This window comes from Orcinus orca, chromosome 15 (genome assembly GCF_937001465.1).
Source record: "Orcinus orca chromosome 15, mOrcOrc1.1, whole genome shotgun sequence".
NCBI lineage: Eukaryota > Metazoa > Chordata > Mammalia > Artiodactyla > Delphinidae > Orcinus > Orcinus orca.
This window is the reverse complement of record NC_064573.1, coordinates 71,623,677-71,637,084: the sequence shown is the minus strand read 5'-3', so window position 1 is coordinate 71,637,084 and position 13,408 is coordinate 71,623,677. Positions and strand designations below refer to the sequence as shown.

At 49.6% G+C, this 13,408-nt stretch overlaps 1 protein-coding gene and 1 long non-coding RNA gene across 4 annotated transcripts in view; one reads left to right on the top strand and one right to left on the bottom strand.

Moving 5' to 3' along the window:
* Positions 1-2,982: 2,982 nt before the first annotated feature.
* Positions 2,983-6,122, bottom strand: LOC117197280 (uncharacterized). The gene is made up of 3 exons (XR_004477829.2): positions 5,684-6,122; positions 5,027-5,184; positions 2,983-4,916 (listed from the first exon to the last, which is right to left on the bottom strand). It is a non-coding gene; the product is annotated as an uncharacterized LOC117197280 (long non-coding RNA).
* A 50-nt stretch (positions 6,123-6,172) lies between these two features.
* Positions 6,173-13,408, top strand: part of SSH1 (slingshot protein phosphatase 1) — a 61,962-nt gene continuing 54,726 nt past the window's right edge. Inside the window, exons 1-2 of one of the 3 annotated variants that reach the window (XM_004281375.4) lie at positions 6,173-6,419; positions 11,157-11,197. In XM_004281375.4, the coding sequence (XP_004281423.1) occupies positions 6,351-6,419; positions 11,157-11,197 (110 nt within the window). In that variant the 5' untranslated portion in view covers positions 6,173-6,350. The other 2 variants (XM_049698605.1, XM_033408578.2) reach the window with 2 other exon arrangements.

Genomic DNA, 13,408 nt, shown 5'->3' with positions numbered 1-13,408 from the left:
TTCAGGCTTAGGTAACCTACTTATGGAGGACAGAAGGGGGCTACATGGCAGATTACCTCATTAGTGCTGACCAGAAAATTCCAGACTGACCAGTTAAGACTACATTCCTCGGGGTGGTTGTAACTGTAATTAGGTTAGGTATTAAGTCTCGGTTTGCTGATGTGGGGTTTAGCACAAGTGACTCCATTTTGAGCCTGTTGTTTCTTTTTTAACACAGTATACGTGTAGGTTGGTTTTATATTCATTTTCTATGGCTGCTGCAACCAATTACCAGAAACTCAGCGGCATAAAACCACAGGAATTAATTTTCTTATAGTTCTAGAGGTCAGAAGTCTAAAATCAAGGTGATGGCAGGTCTGCATTCTTTCTGGAGATGATGAGGTAGGAATTCACTCCTTTGCCTTTTTCTGCTTCTAGAGACCTCCTGCATCCCTTGGTTCACGGCCTTCCTCCCATCACTCCAACCTCTTTCTTGTGTCATCATGTCTCCTACTTCTCACTCTGCTCCTTCTGCCTCCTTCTTATAAAGACCCTTGGGTTTACATCAGACCCATGTGGATAACCCAGGATAATCTCCCCACCTCAACACCCTTAATTTAATCACATCTGCAAAGTCACACATGCCAGGCATTGGAATATGGACATCTTTGGGGAACCATTATTCAGTCTACCAGAACTTTGCTACCTCTGAACTGCAAATTAGTTGCTCTAAAAAGGGAACTATCAGGAGAGTTCTCTTCCCTTCTCCCCTCCTAGGCTATCCTGGAAGAAGCTCTGTCTTTGAGTTCTAAAGTAGAAGAACATCTGTCCCAATACCAGCTTCACCACTCCCTAGCTATGTGACCTTGGGTGTGTGACTAAACCACTCTGTGCATCCACTTCCTCAGCCATGAAATGAGAACCACAACAATGTGACGAGAAATAAATAAAAAGACTCAAGCCAGGAACAAGCAGAGGGGCAGCAGGAGCATAGATAAGGGGTACCTACCTTCCAGCCTCAGGTCAGGGAAGGCTTCCTGGAGGAGGTAGCCCTGGAGGTAGACTGGGGGACATTCACATGTTAATAAACCCCTGTCCCCAACGCACTGGCAAATCACTTTGCCTACAGCCTAGCAGACAGCAAATAACTCCATAACTTGCTGTTTTTAGTCCTTGCAAAACTGAGCTGAGACTACAAGGTCAAAGATAATTAAATAAATCATGATGAAAAAATAATTATGATACCGAATGGAAAGGGCTCTACTGGATGCAAGAAAACTTTGGAGCTGCCTCTTTCAGTGGGTTCCCCTCCTCCACTCCTGAAGCCTAGACCAGGGGTCTCTCACTTCTCTTTTCCCTGCCCCACCCCCTTACAGGCCACAAGTCAGGCCCACAGGCCTTTTCACAGAAGGGTTTTCACAAAAGGGTTTAGAATGACCAAAATTTTAAATGAAGACAGGGTCAAATAAAGACAGGATCAGTAAAAATGTCTTGCTGTGCCCTGCTGGAGCCTGTGGCGCTAGGAAGATCAGTAATACAGTACTGATCCCTTTTCTTTTTTTGGCCACGCTGCTGCTGGCTCGCAGGATCTTAGTTTCCCAATCAGGGATTGAACCCGTGCCCCCTGCAGTGGAAGCACGGAGTCCCAGCCACTGTACCACCAGGAAATTCACCCAACCCCATTTAAAATGTTGACATTTCCTTCATCGAAGATTTTTTTTTGCATAAATTTTGATTGTTTAAAAAATAGTCTTTCTCTTGGTTCCTGAGGTTTCTTCTTCTTGTTGTTTTCGTTGCCCCCTTATATTTTGTGCCCTCATCTTGGTCCCAGCCCAGCTCCTGAGGTTTTTCTTAGAAACCATGTGACAAGTCAGAGAGATAGTTGTGACAATTTTGAGTGACACATGCTGTGTGTCTGGGGGTAGGTGGGGGGAGAGCTATGAAATCCTCGGAAGGACGCTGAGTCCAGTCTGGGGGGCAGGGAGAGATTTTTGGAGGTGGTGTCTGGCAAGAGATAGTGTGGGAAGGAAGAGGGCCCCTCAGCTGTAAGAGGAAGTGAGAAGGGGTGGGATGGTCTCTGGACCAGTGGGGGTGGGTAGAAAGCTAAGCTGGGCCAGGGTAGAAGGATTAGGGTTTAGTGCCTTCTTGGTGGCAGGATCAGATCTTTTTTTTTTTAAATTGAAGTATAGTTGATTTACAATGTTGTATTAATTTCTGCTGTACAGCAAAGCGATTCAGTTATACATATATATATATATATATATTCTTTTTTTAAAAAAATATTCTTTTCCATTATGGTTTATCATAGGATATTGGGATTTTTGGCCACGCCATGCGGCATGCAGGATCTTAGTTCCCCAACCAGAGATTGAACCCATGCCCCCTGCAATGGAAGCACAGAGTTTTAACCACTGGACCGCCAGGGAAGTCCCTATCATAGGATATTGAATAAAGTTCCCTGTGCTATACAGTAGGACCTTGTTGTTTATCCATTCCATATATAAAAGCTTACATCTGCTAACCCCAACCTCCCACTCCAGCCCTCCCCCAACTCCCTCCCCCTTGGCAACCACCAGTCTGTTCTCTATGTCCGTGATTCTGTTTCTGGTTTGCAGATAGGTTCATTTGTGTCATATTTTAGATTCCACACATAAGTGATATCATATGGTATTTGTCTTCCTCTTTCTGACTTACTTCACTTAGTATGATAATCTCTAGTTGCATCCATGTTGCTGCAAACGGCATTATTTCATTCTTTTTCATGGCTGAGTAGTATTCCAGTGTATATATGTACCACATCTTTTTTTTTAAATTTATTCTATATTATTTTTATTTACATGTATTACATAATTACATTTTTTTAAAACATCTTTATTGGGGTATAATTGCTTTACAATGGTGTGTTAGTTTCTGCTTTATAACAAAGTGAATCAGTTATACATATACATATGTTCTCATATCTCTTCCCTCTTGCCTCTCCCTCCCTCCCACCCTCCCTATCCCACCCCTCCAGGCGGTCACAAAGCACGGAGCTGATCTCCCTGTGCTATGCGGCTGCTTCCCACTAGCTATCTACCTTACATTTGGTAGTGTATATATGTCCATGCCTCTCTCTCGCTTTGTCACAGCTCACCCTTCCCCCTCCCCACATCCTCAAGTCCGTTCTTTAGTAGGTCTGTGTCTTTATTCCTGTCTTACCCCTAGGTTCTTCATGACTTTTTTTTTCTTAAATTCCATATATATGTGTTAGCATACGATATTTGTCTTTCTCTTTCTGACTTACTTCACTCTGTATGACAGACTCTAGGTCTACCACATCTTCTTTATCCACTCATCTGTCGATGGACATTTAGGTTGTTTCCATGTCTTGGCTATTATGAATTGTGCTGCTATGAACATAAGGGTGCATGTATCTTTTTGAATTAGAGTTTTGTCTGGATATATGCCCAGAAGTGGAATTGCTAGATCATATGGTAATTCTATTTTTAGTTTTCTGAGGAACCTCCATACTGTTTTGCACAGTGGCTGCACCAACTTACATTCCCACCAGCAGTGTAGGAGGGTTCCCTTTTCTCCACACCCTCTCCAGCATTTGTTATTTGTAGATTTTTTAATATTTATTTTATTCATTCATTTATTTTGGCTGTGCCAGGTCTTAGTTGCGGCACATGGGATCTTCTTTGCGGCATGTGGGATCTTTTTAGTTGCGGCATGCAATGCGGGATCTAGTTCCCTGACCAGGGATCGAACCCCAGCTCCCTGCGTTTGGAACGTGGAGTCTTACTCACTGGACCACCAGGGAAGTCCTTGTAGACTTTTTAATAATGGCCATTCTGACCGGTGCGAGGTGGTACCTCATTGCGGTTTTGATGATCAGATCTTGGTATGGATTTCTCGATGGGTAGGAGAGGAAGGGTATGGAGGGAAGACCAGTAAGGAGGCCTTGGCATTTGTACAGGGAGCGGTTCTCAAACCGAGGTCCCCATACCAGGACCTTCAGCATCACTAGGGCATTATTAAAAGCTGAGTGAATCGCCAACTCCGGAGGGTGGGGCCTCCAAATCTGTATTGACTCCAGGGAATTCTCAAACCTTCCAATTTGAGAACCACCAGCCTAAGGTTCTCCACCCTAAAATCCCACACCCCTTTTACAACTAGTGTGTGATGATTCCTTTTCTCATTGGCAACAAATTCATAGATGATAAAGCCCACCTCCACATGTAATGTGAAAAAACAAAATCTATAATGCCCTAACATAAAAGGAAAATTCATCATGATGAAACAACGTCCATTTCATTATGTAACATCTTGGGCACAACTCCCCTGGAGGACACAGGGAAGTCTCAGTAGTGTGTCTGGTTTTTTCTTTTTTTTTCTTATTGAAGTAGCGTCAATTTACAATATTGTGTTGAAGTGTGTCTGTTTTTAATGAATGTGTTCAGAGCTGAGAAGTAAGATAGTCACTAGTCAACTGAATATTGCCCATAATTTTGTCTTACACTCGACATTTTAAAATAAGTGCTAAATAAATATGGCGGTCTGTCTACAAGAGCACAGCTACAGATGTCTGCTTGTTGGGTCAACTGCTCCAATATTAGGAGTGGTGTTTCCCTCTATAAACTCTTTTTCCCAAATGGTGAACAACTCCGGACAAAGCTCTCAAACAAAACAAAGTATATTCTTTCCTCTATTTAAACATAGTTGCATTTCTGAAAATTCAGTGAAAAATACTTTGTGTTGATATGTAAAATGGAATTAGGTTCTGGCTTCAGATAACTATGAACGGTGTTTTCACCACACAGGTGTCTTGTGGGAATGAAGCAATTCTCCTTGGGCGGGGGCAGCATCACTGTCCAGTGCATTGCACGACTTTTAGCGTTTTTAGCATTCCTGGCTCCTGCCCTCTGAACGCCAGAACCTCCAATAGCTCTCCCCAGCTGCAAGACATTAAAAAATATTCCCACAAGTTAAAAAACAAAACACCAACAACAAAAACAAAAACCCCACAACACTCAGTGGGGGCTATAGTAACCCCATAGAGAACCACCTTTGAGATGAATGATGCTGAGGGAATGTGCAGGAGGTCCCAGCCCCTGGACCTGGCGGAAGCAGCTGGAGGGATCCAGGAGGCTGTTGGGTTGCTGGTTTGGCAGTGAGACGGATGGGAGCAGGACTGGACCAGTAAATTTGCGGATGCTTGTGAACCTGCGTGGGGCGACAGAGGGGAGGGAGGGGATTTGAATGAAATTGAAGCTATTACTAAGTCAAGCCAGTACCACCTTTTTAGTATCTTACTCCGTGTCCCTCTCTCCATCCCCATACTGGTCACCTCCTCCCAGGACAACAGCAGCAGCCCATCCCTGGTCTCCCTTCACCCCTCCGCCCCACAGTGCTTTCTCCAAGCGGCAGCCAGAGCTTTCTAGAGTGCACCGTGACTCTCTCCCTCCTCCCTTCCCTAGGATCGGGCCTCTGATGGACAATCTCCTTCCAGTTTCCGGGCCTTTAGCTCCCCCCACCCCCCAGTCTCCCCTCCCTTCACCCGTTAATCCTGCTCATCCGTCAGGCCTCTGTGCAAATGCCCCCTTTTCAGAGAAGCCCTTCCTGACTTCCCAAGGAGTTGGCTGGGTTTCTGGACACATAGAAAGAATTCACATAAAAAGACTGGCAAAATAATTTTTTTTAAGTGCCTAGTAATTTGACTCACTTCTGTCAAATCCCTGAGGGCAGGCCTAATCTATGTTGCTCACGGTTGAATACTCCGTGCCTGGCACTTAGTAGGTGCTCAATAAATATTTCATAAATGAATGAATGAATGAACTAATTAATTTCTGCAGACCGCTCCTCGGGGTTCAAGGCGCAGGGACCAGGAGCTCTTTATTTCCTGGTAGCTGCACCTCCCCGCCCCGAGCATTCCAGGCCGTGCGGACGTCGGGCCTCAGTTTTCCAGCCTGCGAAGGGGGCTGGCCTCTGGGGGATGGATTTGCTCGCCACCGGGCGCGCCCCCGCTTCTCAGACTCGAGGGCCGGGCGCGCGGGAGACGTGACTGGCCAGCCGGGGCCTCCCGCCGCCGCTCGGGGGATCCCGCGCCGCGCACGCGCGCCCCGCCCCGGCCGCTGCCCCTGCCCGCGCTCAGGCCCGGCGCGCGCCGGCGCGGGAGGCGGGAGGCGGGAGGCGGGGGGCGGGGGGCGGGGGCGGCGACAGACGCCGGCAGGGAGGGGCGGCCCCGGCCCGGCTCGGCCCGGCTCGGCCCGGCTCGGCCCGGCCGCCCGTGAGCGGCTCTTGGAGCGCCCTGGGCCCGGCCCGGGCGGCGGCGGTGGCGGCTGCGGCTCTAGTCCGAGGCTTCGGCGGCGCTCGCGCGCCGCGCCGCAGCCATGGCCCTGGTGACCCTGCAGCGCTCGCCCACGCCCAGCGCCGCCTCCTCCTCCGCCAGCAACAGCGAGGTGAGCCCCGGGCCCGCGCCCCGGCCTGAGCCGCCGCGCCAGGCCTGGGCCGCGAGTGCGGGGCGCCCGGGGCTGCGCCAGGGCAGCTTCAAGGGGTTCTTGGCCTGCGGGGCCGCAGCTGGACGACCCAGCCTTGGCAGCCGGACTGGGGTGACTGTGCGGGAGGCTGTGAGCGAGTGTGACCCCTGTTTGGGGGTGACTCTGCAGTGAGACTGTGTGTGCGGGTGTGACCCTCGTCTGGGGGTGACTGTGTGACCCCTGTTTGGGGGTAAGTGTGCGTGAGCCGGTGTGTGTGACCCCCATCTGGGGGTGACTTTGTGTGTGTGGGACCCCCATCTGCGGGTGACTTGTGAATTTGAGCCCCGTCTGGGGGGTGACCGTGAGTGTGTGACAGTGTCTCTCGTCCGGGGGTGACTGTGCGGGATACTGGACGTGGGACCGGGACTCCTGATTGGGTAACTGCCTGAGATGCTGGTTCTAAGATTCAGGACCCTGTGGCTTGTCTCGGCCCTTTCCCTGTGTGCCCGGCTGAATGTATGCATGTGTATGCCAGCCTGTGTGTGCCTCTCCCTGTGCGTGAATCTGGCCTGTCCCCTGGGAGCCGTGCCTGTGTGATGCTGGGGGAGAGGCTGCCGGGTGCCCCTGTGGGTGGTGAGATTGTTTCCCCCGACTGCACGCCCCTGGAGTTCTGGCTCTGGGTGTGAGTGGCCGTGCCTCTCGGGGGCCGGCGTCACCGTGTGACAGTGGCTGAGTGAGCTCAGGGTGCTGGGTGACTGTGTGTCATGTCTTTGTGTGCAGCTGAGTCTGGGTTTTTCTTGCTGTGATATCTTTCGGGGCTGCATGTTTTTGTGCATCTGGCTGTGCATGTGGCTGCGGCCGACTCTGGGGCTGCTGGGATTGCACCAGTGCTTTCTGGGGCTGAAAGTGCATCTTTGCGCTGTGCGGGTTTCTGTGCGTCTGCGTGTGACCCAGGCTGTCCTGGACTGGTGCCTTCTTGCTCTGGGGTTACTGAGGAATTGGTCCTCTGAGTGCACAGTTGGGTTGGACCGTGCTAGTCTGGGCCTCGGGCCTCCGAGCAGTAGAACCAGTTGGGTCTAAACTCACATCTGTGGCCGGACTGAGTGCTGACCTGCAGACACAGCAGGCTGGAGGAGGCGGCAGGGAGCTGTTTAGGGAAGGGAGAGGAGGCTGGAGGAGGGGCCCTGCAGGCCCAGGAAGTGGCCCCGCCAGCATCTGGGCAATTCAGGCCCCTTCTCCCTGGGGGGAAGTTGACTGATAACATGGAAAGGTTTGTGTGTGTTTGTGAGAGAAGAGGACCTCTTTGCGGTTTAACAGCCCTGCCTGTCCCACCAGCTCCTGGTGGGGAAGCTCTTCAGCCTGTTTTGCTGGGACTGGCACTCTCAGAGTGGCTGCAGGGTTGAACCTCACAGCCCCCTTCTCTCAAGGAGAAGCCATTAATGAGTTATCTTGTCTACAGACAGAAGATTCTAACAGTCCCTGCTCTGCACGGTGGCCAGTAGCCTGCAGCTGAGGAGTCTGCAGTAGCTTCTGGCCTCCCCACAGAGACATCTGTTCCCCTACATCATTTCTACAACTGCTGTCTTGCAGTTTACAAAGTACTTCTCTGCACTTAATCTCATGGTCCCTTCTCAAAAACGAGTGAAGAGTTCAGCTCCAGGAAGAGGTTAGACGAAGAGCCTCTCATCCTAGGTCTCTGATTCTAAACCCCACGTTCCCTGCGTTACTTTGCACCTGATCTATTTCTGCTTTAGACACATTTAAAAATTTTCATTTTATTATCTCATTTTTTAGCTGAGATAGAATTCCCATACCATAAATCCACCATTGTAAAGTGTACAGTTCAGTGGGTTTTAGTGTATGCACAAGGTTGTACAAGCATCACCACGAATTCCAGAACATTTTCATCACCCCCAAAAGAAACCTCACACCCCTGAGCCATCAGCCACAGCCTCCCTCCCACCACCCCTGCCCTGCTGTAACCAACTCTAGGCAACCACTCATGTACTTTCTGTCTCTGTGTATTTGCTTATTCTGGGCATTTCATATAAGTGGAATCATACACTATGTGGCCTTTTGTGTCAGGCTTATTTCACTCACCATCATGTTTTCAGGGCTCATCCGTGTTGCAGCACGTGTCAGGACCTCATTCCTTTTTACGGCCGAGTAATATTCTATGGTACGGATGTACATTTTGTTGGACATTGGGGTTGTTTCCACTAGGCACATTTTAAATTATAATAGAAAGCCTTATTTTCACCAAATGCCAGTGACCTCCAAAATAAGAATAAAACTCAACCAGCTTTTATTCAGCTTGAGTAAATCAGTGGCATTAGTTGCCCAGGGAGCCAGCAGAGGCTGGGATGTTCCCTGGAAGGTGAGGCTTTCTTCCATGTGGGGCGAGGCACAAAGATGCAAGAAGGAACAGAGAGGGCAGGCGTGTGTGCACAGGATCAGGAGACGTGGACCAGGCCGGCTGTGCCTCTGGTCTGACCTTCCTCAGGTTACTTCCCTTCTCTGGGCCTCAGCTCATCTGAAAGGGCTGGCTTCCCTCTAATGTGTGTTCTTTGGCTTTCTTCTCTGGAATAACTGACCTTGTGTTGCCTTTCATCCTGAGAATCTCAGAGAGTGAGCGAGAATTAAATGATTTTGAAGCCTGTATCCCCCCCGCCCCCCATCATTTCCTTACTCCTCAAAATGTGCATCCTTCGTTGAGTCAGAGACACTCAGGGCATTTCTTTCCTTCCCCAGCCCGTGGTCCTGCTGCACGGCGTGGGAACTAAGGGAAGTCACAGCCCGACCTGCAAAGCAGTGCTTCCCTCTTTTTAAGTTTTGTTCCTTCCCCCCCAGTCTTTTTTTTTTTGCAGTACGCGGGCCTCTCACTGTTGTGGCCTCTCCCGTTGCGGAGCACAGGCTCCGGACGCGCAGGCTCAGCGGTCATGGCTCACGGGCCCAGCTGCTCCGCGGCATGTGGGATCTTCCCAGACCGGGGCACGAACCCGTGTCCCCTGCATCGGCAGGCGGACTCTCAACCACTAGCGCCACCAGGGAAGCCCCTCCCCCCCCCATCTTTAATTATCTCATTAATCTTGTCTCATTCTTTTGTGAGAACAGGCAGAGAGCCCAAGAATAGGTAAAGCAGTAGCTCTCAGGAATGGGTTGTAATGTTGTGATTTTTTTTTTTTTTTTTTTACGTTGTGGTTTTTGACAGATGTTCAAGGTGACTAATTTTCATGGGCAGATCTCCAGTCCCTTTGAGGTGGCGGGGTTGGATCAGGGTTGCTCAGCCCCAGCATTGCCGATGTTGGGTGAGCCGTCTGTTGCAGGGGCCAGTCCTGTGTGTTGGAGGAAGTGTAGCAGCACTCTGACCTCTACCCACTAGATGCCAGTAGCATCCTCCCAAAAAAGGCTCCAGCCTTGCCTGGCGTCCCCTGCTGAGATCCGTTGCCCCCAGTTGAGAACCACTGGGTTAGACCCAGCAGTCTCTTCCAAGTTTGTTCCTGCGGTTGTGTGAGTTGTTTTGTGTATGTTTCACTTCGGCACCGAAGTTGGTGGCCCTGTGGTCAGCAGAGCTGTCCCCGATGTTTCCACTTCTCCTTCGTTGTCGGGTAGGGAGTGTGAGAAATAACTGATGGTCTCTGCCTCTGCCCAGTGCGTTACATACATGATCTAATGACAGCGTAGGACCAGGACCCTCTGCTGGACTCATTCCTTGGTGAAATTGCCACCTGTGGCGTGTGTGCCTTGCTGCCCAGACCTCTCTCTACATGATCTCCGTAACCCTTTTCCCACCACTGCTGGCTTCTGTCTGGTTTCTGTCCTCAGTCAGCCTTGCATCTCTTCCAGCCATCACTGCTTTCCAGGTTTCTCTCTTCCCCATTCAATGGGCTCCTCTGTGTAACATACAAAACATGCCAAGTCCCAGTGGTGCAGAGTCGTTGGGATGTGTGTTTTCTTCTCATTTAAGTTTTCTCCTTGAAAGAAAAAAAAGGAAAAATTGCAGTCAGGGCTTAAATCGTGGTTACTCTTGGAGCCTCTAACGCCCTTGGCCTTGTAACATTTAGGAAATATTAAATGTCCCTTTCTTTCATGTCTATAAATAAACCAATAGCCTAGAAAGTTTTATATTAAACTTTAAGCCTTTTTGAGAACCACCAAGAGCTTCATGACCCACAGACAGCCTGATCCTGGCCACGTTCCATTAAGAAAGACTTGCCTGGAATGGTGGTGGTGGTGGTGGTGGTGGTGGTTTTATTTATTTATTTTTTAACTTGTGTGTTGTGGCTTAAAATGGTGTTGATCACTCAGCTGTTGCCTAGCTTGAAGGGAGGAAACAGCCTCTTAAGACATTGCCCCCTCCCCTTAAAACAGAAAAACAGGATATGCTCCAAAGCAGCCCTGGAAAATGGAGAGCTCAGGGCTGAACAAGCGTGTGGAGTAGCAGCGCCGGCCAGGAGCGCTCTGTTAGCAGGCATCCGTCTGCGATGCCTTGGAAGGCATGTGGGGAAACATCAGGAAACCTGAAAATTCCTCCGCGGAAATTACTCAGGGGAGCAGCAGAGCAGGATTGGTAAGGAGAGGGTGCGGCTCTCTGGAAGGAACCAGGTTTCCTGGACATCTGTATCTTTTGCAGACACCAGAGCAGGAAATGTGAGCCTTGTGTCTGAGGCTTGTCGATAGCGGCATCTGGGCTGTGACATTCTCTTTCTTTCTCTGCAGTTGGAGGCTGGCAGCGATGAAGATCGCAAGTTAAACCACAGGTAAGCAGACTTAGTGTTTTCGTCCTGAAGTCTTTCTTCCAAGCAGGTAAGAAATACTCTTGTGCCTTTCCAAAAGGGAGGACCCTCGAGAAAGACTACACCAGCTTTTTAGTAGTGCTTTAAAAACGATCCAGAACACATAGACAGAAGGAGAGCTTTACAAGTGATCTAGACATTTAACTGTAAACAGCTTTAATAACATTATGTAACATTTAGAGAAGAAAAAAAATGATTGCCAGTATTCCACCCCCCTGGCTTTACCGTGATGATGAGTATCTTTATAAACTTCCTTCCAGATTTTACTTCTGCTTTAAAGAAAATAATCATTTTAGTATGTTCTCACTTTTCCATCCTGCTTTTGGGAAGGTATTCCTTTTGAGGTAAGTACATTGCTGATTTGAAACAGACATTCAACCCCTCAGTTTATTAATTCAGGGTGTTTTGTGTGTGTGTGTGTGCGCGCGCGCGCGCGCATGTGTGCCAGTGAGAAATCTTTACGTATACTCGTTTGAGAAGTTTCTCAAGCTTGTAGTCCTCGGTTGCTGTATTCACAAGTAGACGCCAAAAGCACGTTTGTTTTTCTTTGCCAGAAATTGGGTGTTTTGTTGGTTTACAGAAGATTTAGCACCTCATTATATAATGTATTCTTCTGCACCAAAGAACTAGTCTTAAACTCTGGCTCTTAGAGTGTAAAAAAGTAAACATCTAGATTTAAAAAAAAGAATTAAACAGAATTTAAAGGATTTTTTTTTTTTAATGTCTGTTTCATCTTGGGAGGAGGAGGACAATTAATTGGAAAAGGAAATATGTGTTCAGAAACTGGGGTCAGCCGTTCATTACCGAGAGCAGGCTATCCTGGTTCAACTCACCCGCGGAAGTGATAGAGCTCTGCCTCGCCTGTCTTTGAAGTTTTCTGTGTGTTTGAGGGAAGGAAGGCACCATTTTTTCTAAAGCTCATATGTGTAGAGAAATAGTTGTCTTATTACGATTGTGGGTCCTCGTTTTCACGTTATGCTGGAGGGAGGAACAGCGGCAGTGACAAGTTTGCTCTTCAGACTGGGGGTGTGGGTTGCTGAGAGTTTCGAAGGCTGGAATCAGCTGGATTCCCAAGTGGGGGGGGGGGGGGGGAGGAGTGGAGTCTGCTCTGGAGACTGTGGGGGAGGGAGAGCGGGGCGGAGGGCCTGCTGCCCGCCTCGTGGGGCCCCATCCCCGCGCCCCCAGCTCCTCACCAGCCCTTACATGGACTTGGACTCTTCTCCCCCTCAAGCCGATCCTTTTCTTCCAGGCCTCTTGCCCCAGAGATGGCATTTAAGCCTCTCACTTAGATGGTCTTTCGTTTTTTAATTGCCCTTCCTGAACTGACAGCATAGTGTTTTGAATTGTTTCCATTAATAAAGAAGTTACAAATAGCAGTGGTAGGAAAATGTGTATGTGCTGCTGGCCAATAAAAGGCCCCTTTCTCTGCACAGCTTGGAGCTGGAGAGGACCGTACAAAGGGAAGTGATGGCAGCTCTCTGCATTGCCAAATTTAACCCTCACAACGACCCCAGGAGGTGGGGTATTCCCCCCAGGTCGCAGGTGAGGAATCCGAGGCCCAAGGTTGCCTTCGAAGCGGGCCCTCCGTTGCCCGCAGCACCTGAGTTTGTCATAGGACACCACCTTTCCGGGGACCAGTTTCGTGGTTCAGTTGAGCAGGTGTGTTGCACGTACAGGCGTGGGAACTTGCTGAGCTCGCCCAGGTGGGTAGAGGCCGCAGCAGGGCGAGAACCCAAGAGCCCTGCTGACTTGTGATGGTGCCTCCTAGGAAGTCAGATCGCCCTGGTGACCACCGTGAGTCCCTCTGTGCTGCTCTCAGTGGGTCCCCAGTGCCATCGTGAGCTCTGGGAGACCTGGGCTGCAGGGGGGAACCTGGTCTCTGAGCCCATCCTCACAGGCTCCCCTTTCCTCCCCTCTTCCTTCACCTTGATGTCCACGCCCCGTTTTAGGCAGTGGACACCGTCCTGGTTTCTAACCCTCCGAACCAAACAAGAGAAGTCCTGCTGTCCTGGTGTAAGCTTTGACTGAAACTCATTGGCACCTGCGTGTGGATTTGCATTTTCAGGCCTGTGCTCTCTAAGCTTCTCCTAGAGAAAAAAAAATGTGTGGAATGGTCCCTCATTGGTTGCTCGTCTTGGGGAGGAGAGTTGGGGAGAGGAGATTTCTCTTTGCTTC